Source organism: Mesoplodon densirostris, chromosome 14 (assembly GCF_025265405.1).
Source record: "Mesoplodon densirostris isolate mMesDen1 chromosome 14, mMesDen1 primary haplotype, whole genome shotgun sequence".
Lineage (NCBI taxonomy): Eukaryota > Metazoa > Chordata > Mammalia > Artiodactyla > Ziphiidae > Mesoplodon > Mesoplodon densirostris.
Genome location: NC_082674.1, coordinates 36,961,533 through 36,979,364, shown reverse-complemented (window position 1 = coordinate 36,979,364; position 17,832 = coordinate 36,961,533). Strand labels below are relative to the sequence as shown.

The 17,832-nt window shown below is 58.4% G+C and overlaps 1 protein-coding gene across 1 annotated transcript; it reads right to left on the bottom strand.

The window, feature by feature from the left end:
• Positions 1 to 4,071: 4,071 nt before the first annotated feature.
• SIX3 (SIX homeobox 3) lies at positions 4,072 to 6,908 on the bottom strand. The gene is made up of 2 exons (XM_060117499.1): positions 6,121 to 6,908; positions 4,072 to 4,264 (listed from the first exon to the last, which is right to left on the bottom strand). The coding sequence occupies exons 1-2, from the start codon at positions 6,906 to 6,908 to the stop codon at positions 4,072 to 4,074; spliced, it is 981 nt and encodes a 326-aa protein (XP_059973482.1).
• Positions 6,909 to 17,832: the final 10,924 nt, after the last annotated feature.

Sequence of the window (17,832 nt, the reverse complement as noted above, 5' to 3'; positions counted from 1 at the left end):
TCCGAGCCAGAGTGCGCCGGCTGGGGCACCAGAAGGAAATGCGTGGTGCACAAGCAGGGATGCGACCGAGCGGCGTGCGCCACGGCTCTGGCACACCTGGAGAGAAGCTGGCCCACGGGCTGGCCCAGACAGAGGGGGCGGATGAACGTTGAGGCCTGCTTACCCAGCCTGCTGAGGCCCAAGCGAGCGAGATCATGGGCACACCCGCTCCCCTTGCCAAGGCAGAATCCGCAACACTCCCAGGCCATGGGGGCCACATTTAGCGGCTGCGATGGCTTTTCCCCAGCAGGGCTTCAGCCAGGCCTTGCCCTCGAGCTCTACCCTGGCGGCCCCTGGGACATTGACTGCCTTGGCCGTGGCTTTGAGGGACCCAGAAAGAGAATGGGCAGGCAGCCGATTAAAGGAGAGATCTGACCAGAAAGGGGCCTCTTTCCCCTCTCTCTGATGTTTAAAGGGGCAGGGGCCAAATCCAATGTAATGTCCGCAGTGTGTCAGGGTAACGGGTGGACTGGGGAAGCCAAAGAGCCCAACTCCCCTCTGCCCTCTGGGTCAAAGAAGACCCATTGTGACTCCCCATTCCTTAAAAGGAGAGGAAGGAGGGTTAGGGGTGGGCAACCGCCTGGCGGTCATATCTGTGGACTGACTAGAACAAGGGAACCCACACATGTCCACACCAGATTCAAGACTCACAAGACACATGTCCACTGCACGGAAACTCCTGCACACACAGCATCCTGTAGGTGTACTTAAGCCACTCCTTGCAGAACTTGGGACATATAAACTGCCCAAACCTCCCACAGATACCCACCCTATAGGCGACAGACATGAAAACACACACTGGGCACACACTGATTCAACGTACACACTTTTATATCAAACATCACAACACCACAACACATACACACCCCTTTATATGTAGACCTTGACTGCATGGTGGAAGCCAGCTTTCAGAATTGCACACATCCACACCACTCACAACCAGCACTCATGCCTCTCCTGCAGGGAATCCTTAGGTAAGGTCAGAAAGTGCAGAGTCGGGTATTGGTATTTGTACAGACCTAGTAGACATGTAGGAGATGAGAGTGGCAGACAAGAGATAGCAAGACAGATAGCAGGCTGGTGACACCCAACGGGGCTAGGCCCCCAAGGCTGAAGTGGAGAAGGAGGAATGGGCACTGGTTGCCCCAAACGCTTTCTCTGCTGGGTATGTTGGGAGAAGGAAGCATTTTATTAACACTGGTTTGTCCCCTGTCCCCAGACAAAAAGGCATCTGCTCCCTAGTGTCACCAGTCAAGGCCCTTCCAGGGGTCACCCTCTAGCAGCACCATGCCTTTCTTTCCACCCATCAATTCTGGGCGGTCTGTTGGGTAGGGTCCTTCCAGACACCCCACACTGTCTGAGGCAGCCACGCCTTGGGTTTCCAGGCCCAAGGTCTGGGTCAAGTATGTGACAGGCCATTTGAAAATGAGGGTAGGGGACGAGCCCCTCACCCCAGACATCATTCTGTGCACCAGAACAGAGGTCCAGGCTGAGCAGAACCCAGGCAGCCCCTTCCCCAAATTCCTACTACCTGGGTCACTATTGCCTGGAATGTGGCTCCATGAGGAACGTTTCCCCGGGCAGTGAACACACGCACAGATTTTAACGCTGTGTGCCAGGCCACAGAACTTGGAAGCTCTTGAGGTGGTCTGGATGCCCTGATTCTAAGTAAGTACGCACGCAGGAACCTTCTCCACACAAGCGCATGCCCTGGGCGCACAAGGCCCCACTTGCGCCCAGGGCACCTCCCGGCCTGGCCGCCTTTCTGCCCAGCCCGGCCTACGTAAACCCAATGGTGCTGCCAGGCTGGGGACAAAAGGAAATCGGAAATCAAAATTAGTTTGGAAACAGGCACGAAATTCCAGGCACGTTTCTCCTTAATCCTACTCGCTTTGGAAACTGGACTTTCAAGTGAAGACAAGTTTTCTGAAATTACCTCTTCGGCTCCTCCTGGGGCACAGGCCAGCCTGGCCCAGAGTGGCGGAGGTGCCGCCAGCCACCCCAACTCAGGGAACTGTGGGCCCTCAACTCACCCCCAGCGCAGGGCGGGGAGGCCAGGGGCCAGCGGGAACCTGGTTGGCGAAAAGCAGTGATTTCGGGGGGTGGGTCGTTTTAAAGTATAACCCAACTGTGAAATGCTCGAGAGACTCCAGTTGATCCCAAAAGACAAAAAGAAATTTCAAGGAGACAGAGAGCCATAAGGCAAGTCATACAGTCACACAGACGCACATGCGGGTGGTGAGGAGGGAGTCCATCCTGATTCTAGGCCCTAAACTCCAACTACCTCCTTGCTGTCTCTATACCCGCCTCATCCGGCCTACAGTTGTCCCCTGACCTCCACCCCACCCCCAGAAGAAGAGAAAACCTGTCACCTCCGGTCTAGATTTATGCTTGCGTTTGGCGAACTTGTGTATTTCCCTTAAAAAAAAAAAAAAAAGGCAGTAACAACCAAAAGACGCCAACACACTCCCAAAGACCCACTAGGGCCGCGGCAAGGCTGCAATTCCTGGGGATCTAGGCCTGGCATCTCGCGCTGAAGAAACTGACCGTAATCCCCTCTCCCTGCACCCTCTCTGCCTTTTCGCTCAGGATTTGGCTTTAGTTCTTTTCCGAAGGGCCTGTTCCCATCTTTCCACCTCCGCTCCCCTTCTCCAGAAAACAGCTCAGACACAGTCTTAAAATTCTGCTCCAGCTCCGGCGGCATAGCTGGAGTGGAAGCGAAGGCCGGGCTGCTGCACGCCGGGGCTGCCGGCACAGGGGCGGATAAAAACACCAGTCTCCGGGAGTGATAAGAAAATGGAGAATACTGTATTTGCTTTAGAAAGTTTTTACATATAGATAAACACGCAGTTAAGATAACAGTTAAAGCGCCCTACGGGGAGTGAGAGATATCTCCAAAGCAGCTAAGAAATACTTGAAATAGCTTTTGCATAAGAATACTACGGTCTCACTCTCCGCTTTCGCTAGCGACGGGGTCCCTCTTCCTAACCCAGCTCGCCACGCCACGCCTTGACTGCCAAGTCGACGCCAGGAACATCGAGTGGGAGGGGAACCCCAAAAAGGAAAGAGACAGGTGAGCGGGAAGGGAGAAGAGGGTGGGAGAGAAAAGAAAGAGAAAGGGAGAGGAGAAAAAGCAATATCATATACAGGCAATTTCTACACATATATTACAAACTGGGAAAATGACCGATCATTAAGATATACATAATTCATATAAAATTTTGAAATAAAAATAAAAATCTGTTACAGTCATAACTATTCTTTTTCCACATTTATAACCAGTACCCACACAGGCAGTGACAGAGTGGAGAGAAAAAGGTGCTTAACAAGAAAATGATTGTCTGCTGAACAAAAAACAGAAGATTGCATCTTGTTTGACCAATACTTGGACTTAAAAACAGAGAAGGAAAGAGAGCGAGAGAGGAAAAAAGAGCGCAACAAAAGGCGAGAAACATTTGCTATTTCCCTCTCGAGGAGTTCTCTTTTTTTAAAACAAATTCCGAACGGAGATGGAGGGTTTTTTTTTTTTCTTTTTGTCTGTTTTGCTTTTGTCGTCTTGTCGTCGTGGTGGCGGTCGGTTTTTGTATAGTCGACTCTTTTTAAATCGTTTTAAACTAGAGAGAGTATTTTCCCAGATACAAATAAATCGTCATGCAGGTGGGGTGCCGGGTCCGTGGGAACCAAAAGGAGAAGCCGTGCTTGTCCTAGAAAGTATACAATTGTCACCTCTTTTATGTTTTCTGCCCGCAGCATCAGCGTTTGTGACTGTCTGTTGGCGTCGCGGTCCTTTGGGGTGGCCGTGGTGGTAGATGGTGGTTGGGAATTGTTGATGGTTTGCGTTTGTTATTTTTCTTGGGTTTTATATATTTTTGGCTGGAGTGGAAGTGTGTGTGTACTTGGGTGTGTGTATGATTGTGTATCCTGATTTCGGTTTGCTCTAGGGATGGAGGAGGAAGAGGAGGAAGAGGAGGAGGTCGAGGAGGAGGAGGGGAAGGAGGAGGGGGAGGAGGGGGAGGAGGGCGGCCTTGGGTATCATACATCACATTCCGAGTCGCTGGAGGTTACCGAGAGGATGGAGGTGCCGGTGTCCGCGCGCTCCGTCAGGCTGGACACGCTGGTGGTGGGACTGGCCGCCGTTGACGGCGACTCTGCCGAGCCGTGCGTGGGGCATCCGGGCTCGGCCAGAGAGCGCATGCCGCTCGGTCCTATGGCCTGGTGCTGGAGCCTGCGGGAGACAGAGAGCGGCGCCCGCCCTGACACGGCAGCCCCAACACCCGGTTCCGCCAAGCCGCCTCCCTGAGCCCGCGCCGCCGGGAAGCCGGGCATGCCGCCGCCGGTGCTCCGCAGCCGCCCGTGCCCCTCTGCCTCCCGAACCCCGCGCCCTTCGCCGCCGCCCCCGACTTCGCTCTCTGCGCGTACACCCCTCCTCCGGGCATCTGTCGGCTCCCTGAGCGCTGCAGCCTCCCCAGCGCGGTCTGGCCTCCCGTCTTCCCCTCCCCGGCATTCTCTGGAGCCTCCCAAGGCTTCCCAAATCGGGGCGGGCCTCGGGGGGAGAGGTAGAACCCGAGGCCGGCCGCCAGAGGAGGGGAGGCCCCGGGCGCACACTGCGAAGGACGCCGAGCCCCGAAGGGGCAGAAGTCGGGGAGAGGCTGAGTGTTTCTTCTTCCCCAGCCCCGGGGACTCTTCCGACTCAGCCGGCTGCCTCTGGAGTGGACGGGTCCCCTCAATGCCTCCTGCCTCAGCTCCCCCAAATCAAGAGCTGCGGGTTGCTCGCCCGCCGCCTCTTCCTGGTAGGACCGGCTGGCTTTGCTCTCTGGATCCTTGAGCTGAGCGCAGGATCGGGGGAAGAGAAAATGAGGAAGCTGGGAGCAAAAAAGTGGGGGAAGAGAAGGGAGAGGGAAAGCGGGAGACAGAGAAGGCAGGAGTGGAGAGCAGAGCCGTCTCCGGCTGCCCCTTCCCCTGGCCAGGCAGCTGCTACGTAAACCTAGTGTCTCTGAGTTCTCCCCACGAGGAGGCCTTCTCCTGGCCCTGGGCGCTGCCCCCATCGGGCGAAAAGTTGGCTGCAAAGGCAAGGGTGAGAGGGCCAAAGGCTTAGGCCTGGGACACCTAAAACGGAACACACTCACTCCCTCCCTCCAGGAGCTCACACCAGTCCCCAGCCCCGGCAGCTGTCGGCAACTGCAGCCCTGCTCCGTGCAGCGCATCAGGCCCAGTGCCTACCCTGGCAGGGTTGGGACACAGGCCTTCCATCAGGGCTTTCACCCCACTTTCTCCTTTCCCCTCTTCCTCTCCACTCCTTTCCTCTTTCCCCCTCTTCTTATTTTTCTCCCTACTTCCCCCAGGCCCAGCTCTGCTGACAGGTCAAGCCCAGTGCAACTTTGTGAGTTTGTGGCCAACTTGCCGGGCAGCAAGGCAGCTTCTGCTCCTATTTCCCAATTTAGTGGACCAAGGGGATGCTCCTTGGCTTCGGCAGGAGGGCTAGCACCGACACACACACACACACAGCCTCTCCACTCCCAGCCTGGCTCTCCTGCTCCTGGTCAGGCAACTTTCAAGGCTTTGGGTACGGGCCTGCTGCACGGTGGCCACCGGCCTTTCCCCTTTATGCCAGGGACCCAGGTTCCGTTTCCTCTCCCAGACGTTCGTGGATTCCTCCCTGGGTTTTTGCAATGCGTGGAAATAAAAACCAGGTGGCAAGGAGCGCTTTCCTTTCTTCCCTGTTTGTAGGCTCCAGAGAAGCCCGGAGCTGGATCCCAGGCTGAGGAGGCTGCCGCGGGTGCAGCGCAGGGCTAAGTCTCCCAGGGACACGACCCAGGGGTTATGGGCACTCAGGACCTCACACACACTCTCTCCACCCTGACGAGAGCCCCTTTAGGGCAAAGCAATCAATACACCCACGCCCGCTCCTCTTCCACGCTCCTGGGCAAGCGGAAACTTTCTCCAACTGACCAGGAGGTCTCGGCTTCTCGCTTGCTCGGCAGCCGCTGGCCTCCCGCCTCCTGTCCGCTCACCCTCTTTTCAACCGCTCTCCCCCTCCCCGGCCCCGGAGAGTGTAGCCAGGCCGCGGGCCCCGCCACTGACCTGTTCTTGGCCGCCGCGGCGCGGTCACGCTGCCTCCGGTTCTTAAACCAGTTTCCTACTTGTGTGGGAGTGAGGCCGGTGGCCTGCGCCAGTTCGCGTTTCTTGCTGGGGTTGGGGTAGGGGTCCTGCAGGTACCACTCCCTCAGCAGGCTCCGAGTCCGCTCCTTGAAGCAATGCGTCTTCTGCTCGCCGTCCCAGATGGTGCGCGGCAGCGGGAACTTCTTGCGCACGCGGTACTTGTCCACCGGGCCGAGCGGGCGGCCGCGCAGCTTCTCGGCCTCCTGGTAGTGCGCCTCGAGCCACATGGCCTGCAGCTTGCCGTGAGACTCCTTGGTGAACTTGTGGTTCTCCAGGATGTGGTAGAGGTCGCGGAAGTTGCCCGTGTGGAAGGCGACCACAGCGCGCGCGCGCAGGATCGACTCGTGCTTGTTGATGGCCTCGCACGCCCCGGGGGCCACGGGCAGCGACCAGAGGAAGCGGCCCAGCCGCTCGATGTCGCCCGTCTCCTCCAGCGTCTCGCAGACGCTGGCCACCTGCTCCGGCGAGAAGTTGAGGGTGGGCAGCTGGAACATGGACAACTCTTCCGGGGGGGCCCTGGAGCCGCCGCCGCTGCCGCCGCCGCCTGCTCCGCCAGCACCGCCGCCTCCCGCACAGTTCCCGCCGCCGCCGCCTCCCGCACCGTTCCCGGCGCCGCTACTCGCCAGAAGTAGGGAGCGGTGATGAGAATCGGCGAAGTTTGGCAACAAGAAGTGGGAGGAATAGAGGTCTAGGGGGGAGCGGAATACCATGGACTGACCTGAGAGGAGAGGAGAAAATTCAGGGAGAGGAAGAGAGAGGGGAGGAAGAGGAGGAGAGGGGCGATGAGGACCAGGAGGAGGGAGAGGAGAGGGGGGAGGAGGAGAAGGAAAGGAGGGGGGAGCAGGAGGAGGAGGAGGGGGAGGAGGAAGGGCGTAAGGGACACCCACACCCCACACACATCCACACACACACACACCCGCGCAGCCACATAGAGAGGGAGGAAGGAGAGCGGCCCGGTGCGCGCGCGCAGAGAGAGAACCCGAGACAGAGAGGGAGAGGGAGAGAGAGCGAGCGAGAGCCAACCACCGCCGAGTCAAGATTCAGCGATTCCACAGCAGTCGCCCTAATGACAACAGCCTCATAATATCTCCCCTAAATCCACAGTGAGTGCAGCATTGAAACATTTTGTTTCGCTTTTCTATTGGTCTGCGGCGTGTCGTTGTGGCGTTGCCACGGCAACCGCTGCCAATCACTGTCAGCCCTGCCAATCAATACCGAGAACGTAAGGACGGTTTTACCACTTAGCCAGAGTGGGGGGGAGGGGGAGAGCAGGGAAAGAGGGAGAAGGGGGGAAAGAGATTTTTTTTTTAATCTTTGCAACTCTTAATCTCACCACTTTCCCCCTTCTCTTCCTCTCTCTCTCTCTCTCTCTCCTTTTCTTACTGTCTCTGAGCTCCCTCTTTTTCCCTCTTCCCCAAAGAAGTTGATCCAGAAAATTTAATATCCATGGGCATAGAGTTGTTGAATGGGATGAGCAATTAAAGGGGGGATTTTGTTGGGAGGTGAGAGGCTCCCCACGCTGCATGAACGCCGAGGGCCAGCCCCCAAGGAGAGGCCGAGGGACAGTGGAGCCAGCAGGGTTTGCACATGGTGTGCACGTCGGGCCGCCTCTTTCTGCCTATGTGAGCACTAATAGTGGCGAGGAAGAAAGGAGAGATGAGATCATGGGGCCCACCGCGCGCCGACCCTGGTCCGGCGGGCTGCTGCGCCCCAGGATCTCGGATTCTGGGGGGCATCCGGCGCCTGGGAGCTGGAGCCCAGGACCTAGGGTGCTGGAAGACGCTCTGGCCTCCCTGGTCCGCAGTCCTCGGCCACGTTTACCCCAACTTCCTCTGCATTGGATCTGGCTTCTCTTTAACCCTGCTCCCAGTCATGGAGCCTTGATTTCCCCTATTGGCTTATATTTTTAAATAGCAGTAGAAATAACAGTACACTTTCCATCTTAAAAAGCAACCCGCCTCTTTGTTTCCCCCCCAGATTTCAGCTGCCTCCCTAGGAGCTGTGGAGGAAGTTGGGTTGAGATGCCTGGAAGCCCTCTGCCCCCCTCCCAAGATGCCACCTACCCCACAACCCTCAAGGGGCTCTGGGTCTGCCTACCAGCCCCAGAAGGCCACTCAAACTTCGGAGGCTGCCCCAAAGAAATGGATAGGCCTGAAAATTGCTTGTTTGCTCATACTAAAAAGAAAGAAAATTATAAAACTGTCTAATTCCTTTAAGGAAAGTAACATCACAAGCCTAAAACAAACCCCCAAAGGCCCATAGCATGGGGAGGGCCCTCCCTCCCTCTGGCCACTGCAGCCTCCAAGCCAGGCATGGGTATTTATTCTAAGGTATGTTGCTTTTAAGAACATGTAATCATCATCTTGAGCCGGGCCTCCCTTTGTGAGGCTTCAGTAACCATGGAAGTGTGATTTACGCAGATTTGTCGGGGTCAGAGACGTCTTTCCCCTGAACACTGTGTATATTTAGACAGGACTCGGTTTGGTGTTAAAAAGTGTATATTTTGAATGAGTTCACACACAGTAGCCAACAATGCCCACATTGTCGGCCCGTGTACAACGTGTATTGAAACGCAGCGTCCAGACTTCAACTAATCTGCCCTCAATAAAGCTGAAATAATTATCCTAAGCTGCCTTTCCAGAAGAAAAATCATTGAGGAATTCAAAACTTTTTTGAAAAAAAAAAAAGATCTTTTCTACATTCCGATGGAGATCTGGGGGTGAGGCGCTGAGTCCACACCACTTTGGAGATCTCAAAGAGGGAGGAGAGAAAGAGAGACTGTGAGAGAATTGAAATAGGAAACCTAACGCGACAGGGGCTGCAAGTGTCCCAGCCCCTAAACCCCTAGTTCTGGCCCTGGTTAGGCCTTGACTCCCCCAGCACCAGGCCTCCGGGGTGAGAAATGCAAGCTGCTTTGGAGGCTCCACTGCGGCAGGGAGGCTGTGGGCTGGGCGAGGGGGCCCGACACCAGCCATTCAGCCCCAGTCAGCCAGGGTCGCTGGTCCTAAACCCGCTGACTGCGGCAGGAAAATATTCGCCCACAGGGAAGACCCGCCAAGCCCCACTTCGTGGGGCTCCGGGTATCTCTCCCCTCGGTGTATCTTCCTCCCAGCCGTGAGTCCTTTTCTGCTACGCTGCGAAGCTCTAGGCGGTCGTTCACTGTGGGCCCAGAAAGAGCTCTAAGGTTGGGACACAAAAACAGACACTTCATCTTTTCTTCCCGATCTCTTTCTCTTGTAGGGGAAGGATTATAGGCTGAGGGGTGGGAGGGGGAAGGGGCAGGAGGAGGAAGCGGGGGAGGAAGGAATGAAAAAGGGGAGGGGAGTGGGTATTGTGCCGCGTGTGGGGGGAGAATTCCTACGGGTGGGTTTCCGAATATTGTGTTCAACTTTTTGAAAACAGCTCGTGACCCCGAAACTGCATCCCCTGGAGCCGAGGACCCAAGGCGCCGGGCGGGCGGGTGAACCTAGCCAGTCCCCTCCCAGTGCCCGCAACCCCCGCCTCCGGGTTGGGGCGACCCGGCCTCTCCCGGCCGCCGCCCGACCAGCCCCAGAGGGAGGCTGGGCAGGTGCCGCGGGCTCAGCCGAAAGCGCTGAAATCGAAAACCGTCGCCACTGAAGAAGAATTGAAGCAAGTGGTTCTGAGGCTCAGCCCGGCGGCACCCCTGCCCCCAGCCTCAGCCGGGGAGCCTGCCGACCCGCCGCACCCCTCCAGCGGCTTGGGGGTGCAAAGTCGGGCGGAGGGAGGCAGCCAGGCGCGCAGCTTTGTGCGCCGGGCCAGGGCCGGGCGCGGCGGGGCGGGCGCGCAGCCCCCGGCTGTCAGAGCCTCCCCTCAGAGCCGAGCTCCGCGCCGCCCACCGAGCCACCCCGCGGCCCCGCAGCTGCCAGCGCCTCTCCGCTCCGGCCCGAAGCACCACGCCCGCCGGCCGGAGCACGTAAGTTGAGAGTCCAGAGAGCTGGGGAGGGAGGCGGGGCGGCCAGTCCTCGGCGCGGATGGCTGGACTGGCTCCCGGCCGAGCTGGGAGCGCAGGCTCCGCAGGATGTCGGTCTAAGGGTGCTGGCGGGGGCCTGGGGGGGGGGTGTGGAGCACCAAAGCTTCCCCTCCCAAATTCCCAGACTCTGGGCGTTGGGGAGGGTGTTAGGAGTTGAAGGACCTAAGGTTCTGGGGCCCAGGCCGCCTGCCCTGCTGCTCTGGGGACCCCAAGCATTGGGCAGAGCCAGGGGTGGGAGGTGGGCCTGGGGGACGCCTGGAGGAGGTGGCGCGCATGGGGCTCCTGCACCTCGGTCTCTCAGAGAAGGGAGATCCGGATGCACAGGTCAGCCCGCGGAGCCTCTAGGTCTCCTCCGCCCTCTGGCCGCTCAGACTCCGGGGATTTGGCACCCGTACAGGCCGAGGTCACAAAATTGTCACCATCGTCCCTGCTTTAATCCTGGCCCAGGAGATGGGAAGGACAGCAGTACAGGTGATGGGGGGAGAAAGGGCGTTTGGGCTGGAAGATGTCCTTCTCTTACCAGGACCTACCGGGCATTTATTTACAACTGTCAGCCCCAACCCAGGCAGTCTCAACTCCACCAGAAGAGGTGCCAAGAGAGTCCCACTCTCTCCTAGTTTCGGTTACCGGCAAAGCCAAGGGGTCTGGAAGCCTCCGAGAGAGGAAGACCCGAGGGCTGGGGCAGCTGCACCCACTCGGCCTTGCTCAGCTCCATAGGCCAGTTTGTCCTGGGGGGCAACGCCCTTCTGGCCCCCAAGACATCGGGAGGCGGGAGCTGGCCGGGTGGCCCGCGGTCTGGCCTCCCTGAAAGCTACAAACTGAGGCTCTTGGCGCGGGCGGCAGAGGAGGGCGCAGGGGAGAGCGGTACGCAGGCGGGGAGGCCGCGAAGTCCTTCAAGGACCCCGATTACTTTCCTTTGAATGAAAAACAACAACAACAACAACAACTGCTCCCTTCCCGCCCCCCCGCCCTTAGCCTCCGGGGACCCGCGCTCCGAGCAATTGTCGACACCGACAGTAAACACAGCTCAGTTGCCTCAACTTTCTCCGTACATAAAAGTTCCCGGCGTGCGGGGAAATTTGAATATTTGATCAGCCCCTTTGAGTGACCCTCATTAGCCTGGCGCCCTGCTAAGGCCCCGGCATTGCAAGAAAGCTGCTGGGCCCGGCATTTGTATGCCTTGTTAGCGCCGCTTAATGAAGCCGCCCCGACCGCTCAAAGGCGGCCTCCGGGCCGGCGGCGCGCACCTCTCGGCACCCCGCTCTGCCTAATGAGCCCCAACGCCCGCCGAAGGCCCCTCCGCCCCCCACGTCCTCAAACAAGAGAAGTTTGGCTCCAGTCTTGGGCCACCGTCCAGGAGAGTGGGCACAAACCGGGCCTAGCTGGCTGTGGTGACCCAGCCCCAAGAGAAGAGGTGGGAGACTTGGGGTGGGATGTGAGCCATATGGGCTAGGGGATGGTTTGTGGCCTCAGATTGTAGCGCAGGGACTGCACTGCCAAAGTTTCCCAAGAGGGCCAATTTCAGATCAATTAGTTACCCCAGTTCCTTAAAGAACTGCATCTGGACTAATGTTGGGGCGGCAGAGGAGAGATGCCCAGGGGAGAGTCAGCTCTCCATCTCCTTCCCGCTCCAACTTCCTCTGGTCTCCACTGCTCAGGAGGCACCTACTTCTTTGCAGAGATCCTCTATGACAGCCAGAACTGGTGTGCTAGGGCTTGGATTTAAGAAGGGGCGGGCACACCATCATTGCTCCCACCATCCACAGACCTCAAGCACAGTCAAATGTTATGACAGTTGGCACTAGGGAAGGCAAAGTACCACAGCCCACCCTGTCCCTGCCCACACTTCCAGCCATGCCCTCTCTGGTTTCTCTTTGACCACACATCTGGCCTTCAGGAGGCCTGAAGAAAGTGCTCTAGGCAAGGGGCCACCCTGTACAAGACCAATTGGCTGCTAGGGTGAGACTGAGACTAAAACAGGCCTGAAGGAGAGAAAGAGAGGGAGGGCTCTGTAAGGAAGGGGCACCAAATCACCATCTTACTTTCCCTTTTTTTTTGGTGGGGCAGGTGACATTGTTGACCAGCAGATGTCAGGAACCTTGTTAACAGTTGTGCTTCAGTCCTCTGAAAGTGTCGACTTTTTCCTCTCGCTGCCCCTCCCCCCATGCCCTTTTCCCTGGACAGTTGTCACTCAAGGTCCTTCCTTGCTCACCCAGCTCTTGGGCTTTTAAAGGTTACTTTTGGGAGTATTAATACACTGAGCTTGGGAAGCAGTTTGCTCTCAGATTGACACTCTGGGCCTTCTGGAGGCGCCCCCCCCCCATGGGACGATCCCTTAGACACACATGGGCTGGCCAGGTTGGTAACCTCTGGACCCCATTCCAGGGTGGCCCCCTCTAGGAATGAGTGGCACCATCCAGCCCTCATCCTCTGCCAAAAGGCCACGTAGGCCCTGGGATAGCAGAGCTTTCTGAGTCCATCTGGTCTACTCCTCTTCTCTTTCTCTCCCCCAGCTCAACTGGCATGCCCCGCCCCTTATCCATCCTACCACCTCCTAATTCAAGCCCAAACTGACTATTTTTAGGAATCATCTCTGACCTGGGCAAGGTAGTGCCCTGGGCCCTGATCCATGCAAAGGGCAAAGATAGGAGGGGGGAAGAGAGGAGTGGACGCTGTTGGACAGAAAGTGGTCCTGAGGCAGAGGGTATAACTCAGCTCTGTGGCCCCAAGGCGAGGCCCACCAACTGCTCAGGGGAGGAGGCGAGAGGAGGGGGCTAGGAGTCCGCGGGCTTCGGTCGGGGCAGGAGGGACCTGAGGCGTCGGCGTGGGGGGCTAGATCCAGAGAAGAGGGGCGGGGAGGCGGGGGTCGGGGGAGAGCGCAGGGCGAAGGTGGGGGGGTGCGCTCTTTAAGAGCCACACGGCTGGCAGGAGAAGCGCGCGGCCCGGTGCTGGTAGCGCATTGACCCCGAAGGGGATTTAGCGGGAAGGGAGCCGCCGGCTCCGGGGGCTTTGTCCGGGGGCGACCAGAGAGGCCGAGGCACAAGAATAAGGAGCGACCGTGTCTTGAAAGGCCAAGCAGAGGCAGCGGCGCTGCTGCTCTTGACTTCTGAGCAGGGCTTAGAAAGCCTGTCCCGGCTTAAGCAGAACTGCCGGTGCTGGGCCCTGAGCGCCGAGTCCGGGCGCTCCGAGCCCCCGGCCTCGGAGCCGAGGAGGCGTAGGATGAGGGAGGCATTGAGGTGGCTGGGGACCTGGCAAAGTTGCTTTCGGCTCTGGATCCGCCCGACCGTAGGTCAGAGCTGAGAGCCTGACGGGCCGCGCCGGCAATGGCCAAAGAAAGAATTTTCTTTTTCCGTTTGGTTTTGTGTGTCCACCACGCGCAGCTCCGGAGCCGGCCGACCCCAAATGGATTCTCAACAGGTGGCCAAGTAAGTCCATTTAAGAATTCTGGTTATATCATCAGCCCCTCCCAGTTTCCCCCCTCCCCTCCCAGTTTCCCCCCTGGCTGCCCCGAATTCCCTGTGCTCCTCCCGCGGGCGAAGGCGGGAGGAGAAAGTGGGGGAGGGGATGAGCGGGGCGCTCTCCCTGGGGGTCCTCCGGCTCCCAGCTGCAGCCCAGGACTACTCCACCCAGTGCCCCCGGGGTCCGATCACCCTTAGGTCCATTGTGGGCCCTGGTACCCCGAGGTGTGTGTGCTGGTGGGGGAACGCGCCGCAGCGGCTCAAGAGCGTAGCGGGCAGGAAGGGGACCGTGGCCACGCGACCTCTGTATGGAGGTTTGTGACAGAAACCCAACTATATACCCTCTTTTATGAGAGGCCGGGATCCGGCCCGGCGGGGGGGGGGGACCGGCGCCAGCTGTACAGTAGCCCGCAGAAGAGCGTCTCAGCGGCCGCGGTTGGGGGATAGGGTGGGAGAGGTGGCGAGGGCGGAGGAGGGAGGAGGGGGAAGCAGAGAAAGGCAAAGGCAAGAAATCCAGGGCGTCCGAGTGAAAAGTCGGAAAATGTCCCCAGAGCGCGCGGGAAACAGGCGCTCGCGCCCCCGGGCTGACATCCTCTCCCTCTCACACTCACACCCTTACACAGCATTCACACCGACTCCATACAGGTAGCCCACGCACGCAGCCTTGGCAGTGCGGGGTCTCCATCCCCCGCGCCCAAGCGCAGCCGGGAGGGAGTCGCCCTCCTACACCCCCTCCCCGGCTGCCAAGAACCCTTCCGCCCTGACAACGTTGCCCCAACACTGAGTGGGGGAGCTGGGAGGGCCCCCAAGCTGGGGCTCAGGGAGGGTCTTACCTGCGGAAAGGGAAGGGAAGCCGGGAGCAGGAAGCAGCGGCGGATAAATATTCATTAGGAAGTGTGTCTCCTTTTAAACCGCGCGGCGCGCGCTCTGGCTCCTCTCGCTCTCTCCCTCCCTCTGTCCTCTTGCGAGGCTCTCTCGCCCTCTCGCTCAGTCTCCCCCCAACCCCCACCCTTTCCTGCGAAATGCCGGGTGGATCCCTGTCTAGCTAACCTGTTGGGAAGCCTGAGCCGCGGGCAGCGCCTCCACAGCTGTTTGCCTTCGCTCTCGGGGCGCGCGTTCCCCATCCTTCCTCCCTCCTCTCGCCCAGCCCCTTACCCCCTCCTAAATTACTACATCATTAGCTTTATTTTCCGGTGTGTGTGTGTGGGGGGGTAACGGTGCAGCCCGACGCACCTCCCCAAAGCAGGGTGAAAAGCCGGCGCTATCAAAAGCTGCCCCAACTCCATCCCCACCCCACGTCCCCACCCCACGTCCCATCGCCACCCAATCTAGTTTCTTTTCTCCCCTCTTTTCATCCCCACCTCCAACCTGTACCAGCACAACTCCACGATCCTTCCCTCCCCCCCGCCGCCGCCACCAATCCGGGTGACCGGCTGGGTCGGCAGTGAGACGCCAGGTCTGTAGGTCCAGCGCGCCGAGGTTGGGACTTCACCTTGCACTGGGTGTGGGGATAGCTCTCCGAGTCCCCCTTTCCCACGTAGGTTTTCTAGTTGACCCTGAGTGGGCACCTGGGCAGCGTGGACTTTACGATCAGAACACCGGGAACGCATATCAAGGGCCTCACCTTTCCAGGCCTCAGGGCCCCCAGGCCTTGGCCCTTTGGCCGGGCCTGGGAGGCTGTATGGAGGGTGGGGAGAGGTGGCCTCACTTTGTGCGAATGCACAGGAGAGACAGACCGACGGGCTGACGATGGCCTTTTACGAACAAACTGACCTGAAGTTAGCCGCGAGTACGCATCTTTCTCTCTCACACTCACGAGAAAACACACTACAGGATTCCAGGAACGCACCGGTCCCCGCACGAGCCCTGCGAGAACAGCCTCCAGTCGCAGGCGAGCCACCCCTAATTCCCATCCCAGCAAGCCGGAGGCCAGCGCTCCCGCCGGCTTCGGAGACTGGAAGACTCGCGGGCCCGCAAGGCGGCTCCCGGCGGAGGGATACATCACAAGGCCTTCGCAGCACGACCCCGACCACCCTGCTTCGTACCCTTCCTTTCCGCTCCAGGCCCCTGGGCCTCAGCAAGGGCTCCAAGGGATAACGTGGCCCTAGGGTGTTTGGCGGTGGCCGGGGCGAGCGGTCCTGCATCCGGCTAAGCTACGAGCGCCGAGGTGGGGGCGGGAGGAGGGGCCGAGGGGGCGGGTCCAGGCCAGTTCCCAGTTACAAATACAGCTGCTCCTGGGAGGCCGAGGAGGAGAGTTTCGCCCCCAAACACGTAGATCACTCACCCCGAGGCGCCTAGACTTCCACTGTTGGGTCCAGCAACTTCCCCAGCATCCCGGGGCGCACTGGGCCAGTTGGTGACCTGAGTGGAGAGGTGCAGTCTAGAGCCTCGAGGCAACCTCGTGGCCTCCCCCACCCCTCCCATTTGTCCTGGCCCGACCAAAATCCACCAAGAGAGATCCCAAAGGCTGTTTCGACCCTTCCGGAAGGAGCGAGGCGCAGGATCGTTCAGAGGATCGCCCTCCTCCTGGAAAGTTAAGAAGATGGGGAGCTGAAGGTGTAAGAGAGGCCTAGAAGGCCCTGGGGCCGGAAAGACTTATTAACCTCCCACCCCACCTAAAGCCCCGAGTTTACACTTGCACACTTTCTCCTCCCCATGCAGACTCAGGAGGTCGCAGACGTCCGAGCTCAGGCTTAAGCTGAGTCACCTGACTGTACACGGAACGTACATGCAATTGTACCCGAATACGTACGGGAGAATTAGAGGAATACTAACAGCAGGAGCTGAGGAAAAAAGAAGTGTCCACAGACAGAATTATTGGAATGCACGGGTGTACATCCAGTTGTCCAGATGCAGACAAAAGCCGCAGTGCCCGCGCGGAGTGACCCCAGCCACAGGCAGATGTGCAGGAAACCACCTACCTCGGAGAGTGGCCCGAACGAGGATGCCGGACGTGAGGCCAAGGGCTTCCTGCTAGAGGGACGTTGGCTCCTGAGGGAGAAACTTTGTTGAGCCGACTGGGTGAAAGGTTTCAGGTCAAGTCCTGGAGACTAGAAAGAGCACCGCATTCACCCCAAAGCCGACCCTTTCGCCGTCTTCTAAGCTGGGCTGGAGACACCCAGAAGAGGGCAATCCAGGAAAATTTCATTTTGACCCGGATTATTTATTTGTTGTTATTATTGGTTTAGGAGGTTGTGTTCCAAAGAAGGATAGGGCAGAGAGCATAGACGCCCTCACTCAAAGCTGGGAGATTCCTAACAGGAGCATTCAGCTCCAACCAGGGCTCACGAAGCCGGAGGGCCCTTCTTTTGCCCCTTTCTCTCTTTTTATGCAAAATTTAGTCGTTACAGAGAAACTTAGCTCAGCTGCACACCCTCCTACCTTCACTTCCATCCCAATTTCTTTTATATCAAATAAGTTCACAAAAGAACACTCCAAGGCAAACTGAATTATTTGGTTTGTTAGACTAATTTTCTTTGTGAGATATTAGGAAGTTCTCACCCCCTACTGCTCAGTTCCAAACAGAGCCCACTGTCCTGGTCAAGCTGCAGGGGTTTGGAAGAGGGATTCCTAGAGTGGCTCTCCCAAAAGGCCCAAGCAAGTGCACAGGCTTGATTTTGGTTTCAGCTCCTTTTGCCTGACCACTCCTGGTAAACCTTCCAGACAGCCACCATCATGGTTTTCCTGCAGAAGAGGCTGGCACCCTGGGCGCGATGGTGCCCTTCCGTCCACTTCACCTCCCTCCCCAACTCTCTTTCTAAAAGTAGAGGGTAAGTTTGGAAAGATTCTTTTAGACAAAAATAGGGTGGAGCTGAGAAGAGGACTTTCTGGGCTAGCAAGTAGATGACCACCCTGCAAGGGGCAGAGAAAGAGATGAACCACCTGGTAAACAGGGCAGGAGGACAGGTTGAAGCTGATGTAGTTGCCCTAGAAATGTAGGGGGTGGAGTAGGGGTATGAGTAGGGAAGAATTTCTTCCCTTTTGGGGTCAGACACTGTCCCCCGACTCCCCACTCCCCCCAGTCCCCACTCCCCCCAGTCCCCACTACCCACTCTCCCCACTCCCCTCCCCTCCCCCACTCCCTCCCCTCCCCCAATCCCCGTCCCCTCCCCCCCACTCCCCACTCCCCACTTCCCACCTCCCACTCCCCACTCCCCACTCCCCCCACTCCCCCCCACTGCCCCC

Coding starts and splice junctions, on each gene's coding strand:
- SIX3 (XM_060117499.1), bottom strand. CDS start 6,908: ATGGTATTCCGCTCCCCCCTAGACCTCTATTCCTCCCACTTCTTGTTG. Junction 4,265..6,120: donor GCCGCGGCGGCCAAGAACAG/GTCAGTGGCGGG, acceptor TGTCTCCCGCAG/GCTCCAGCACCAGGCCATAG.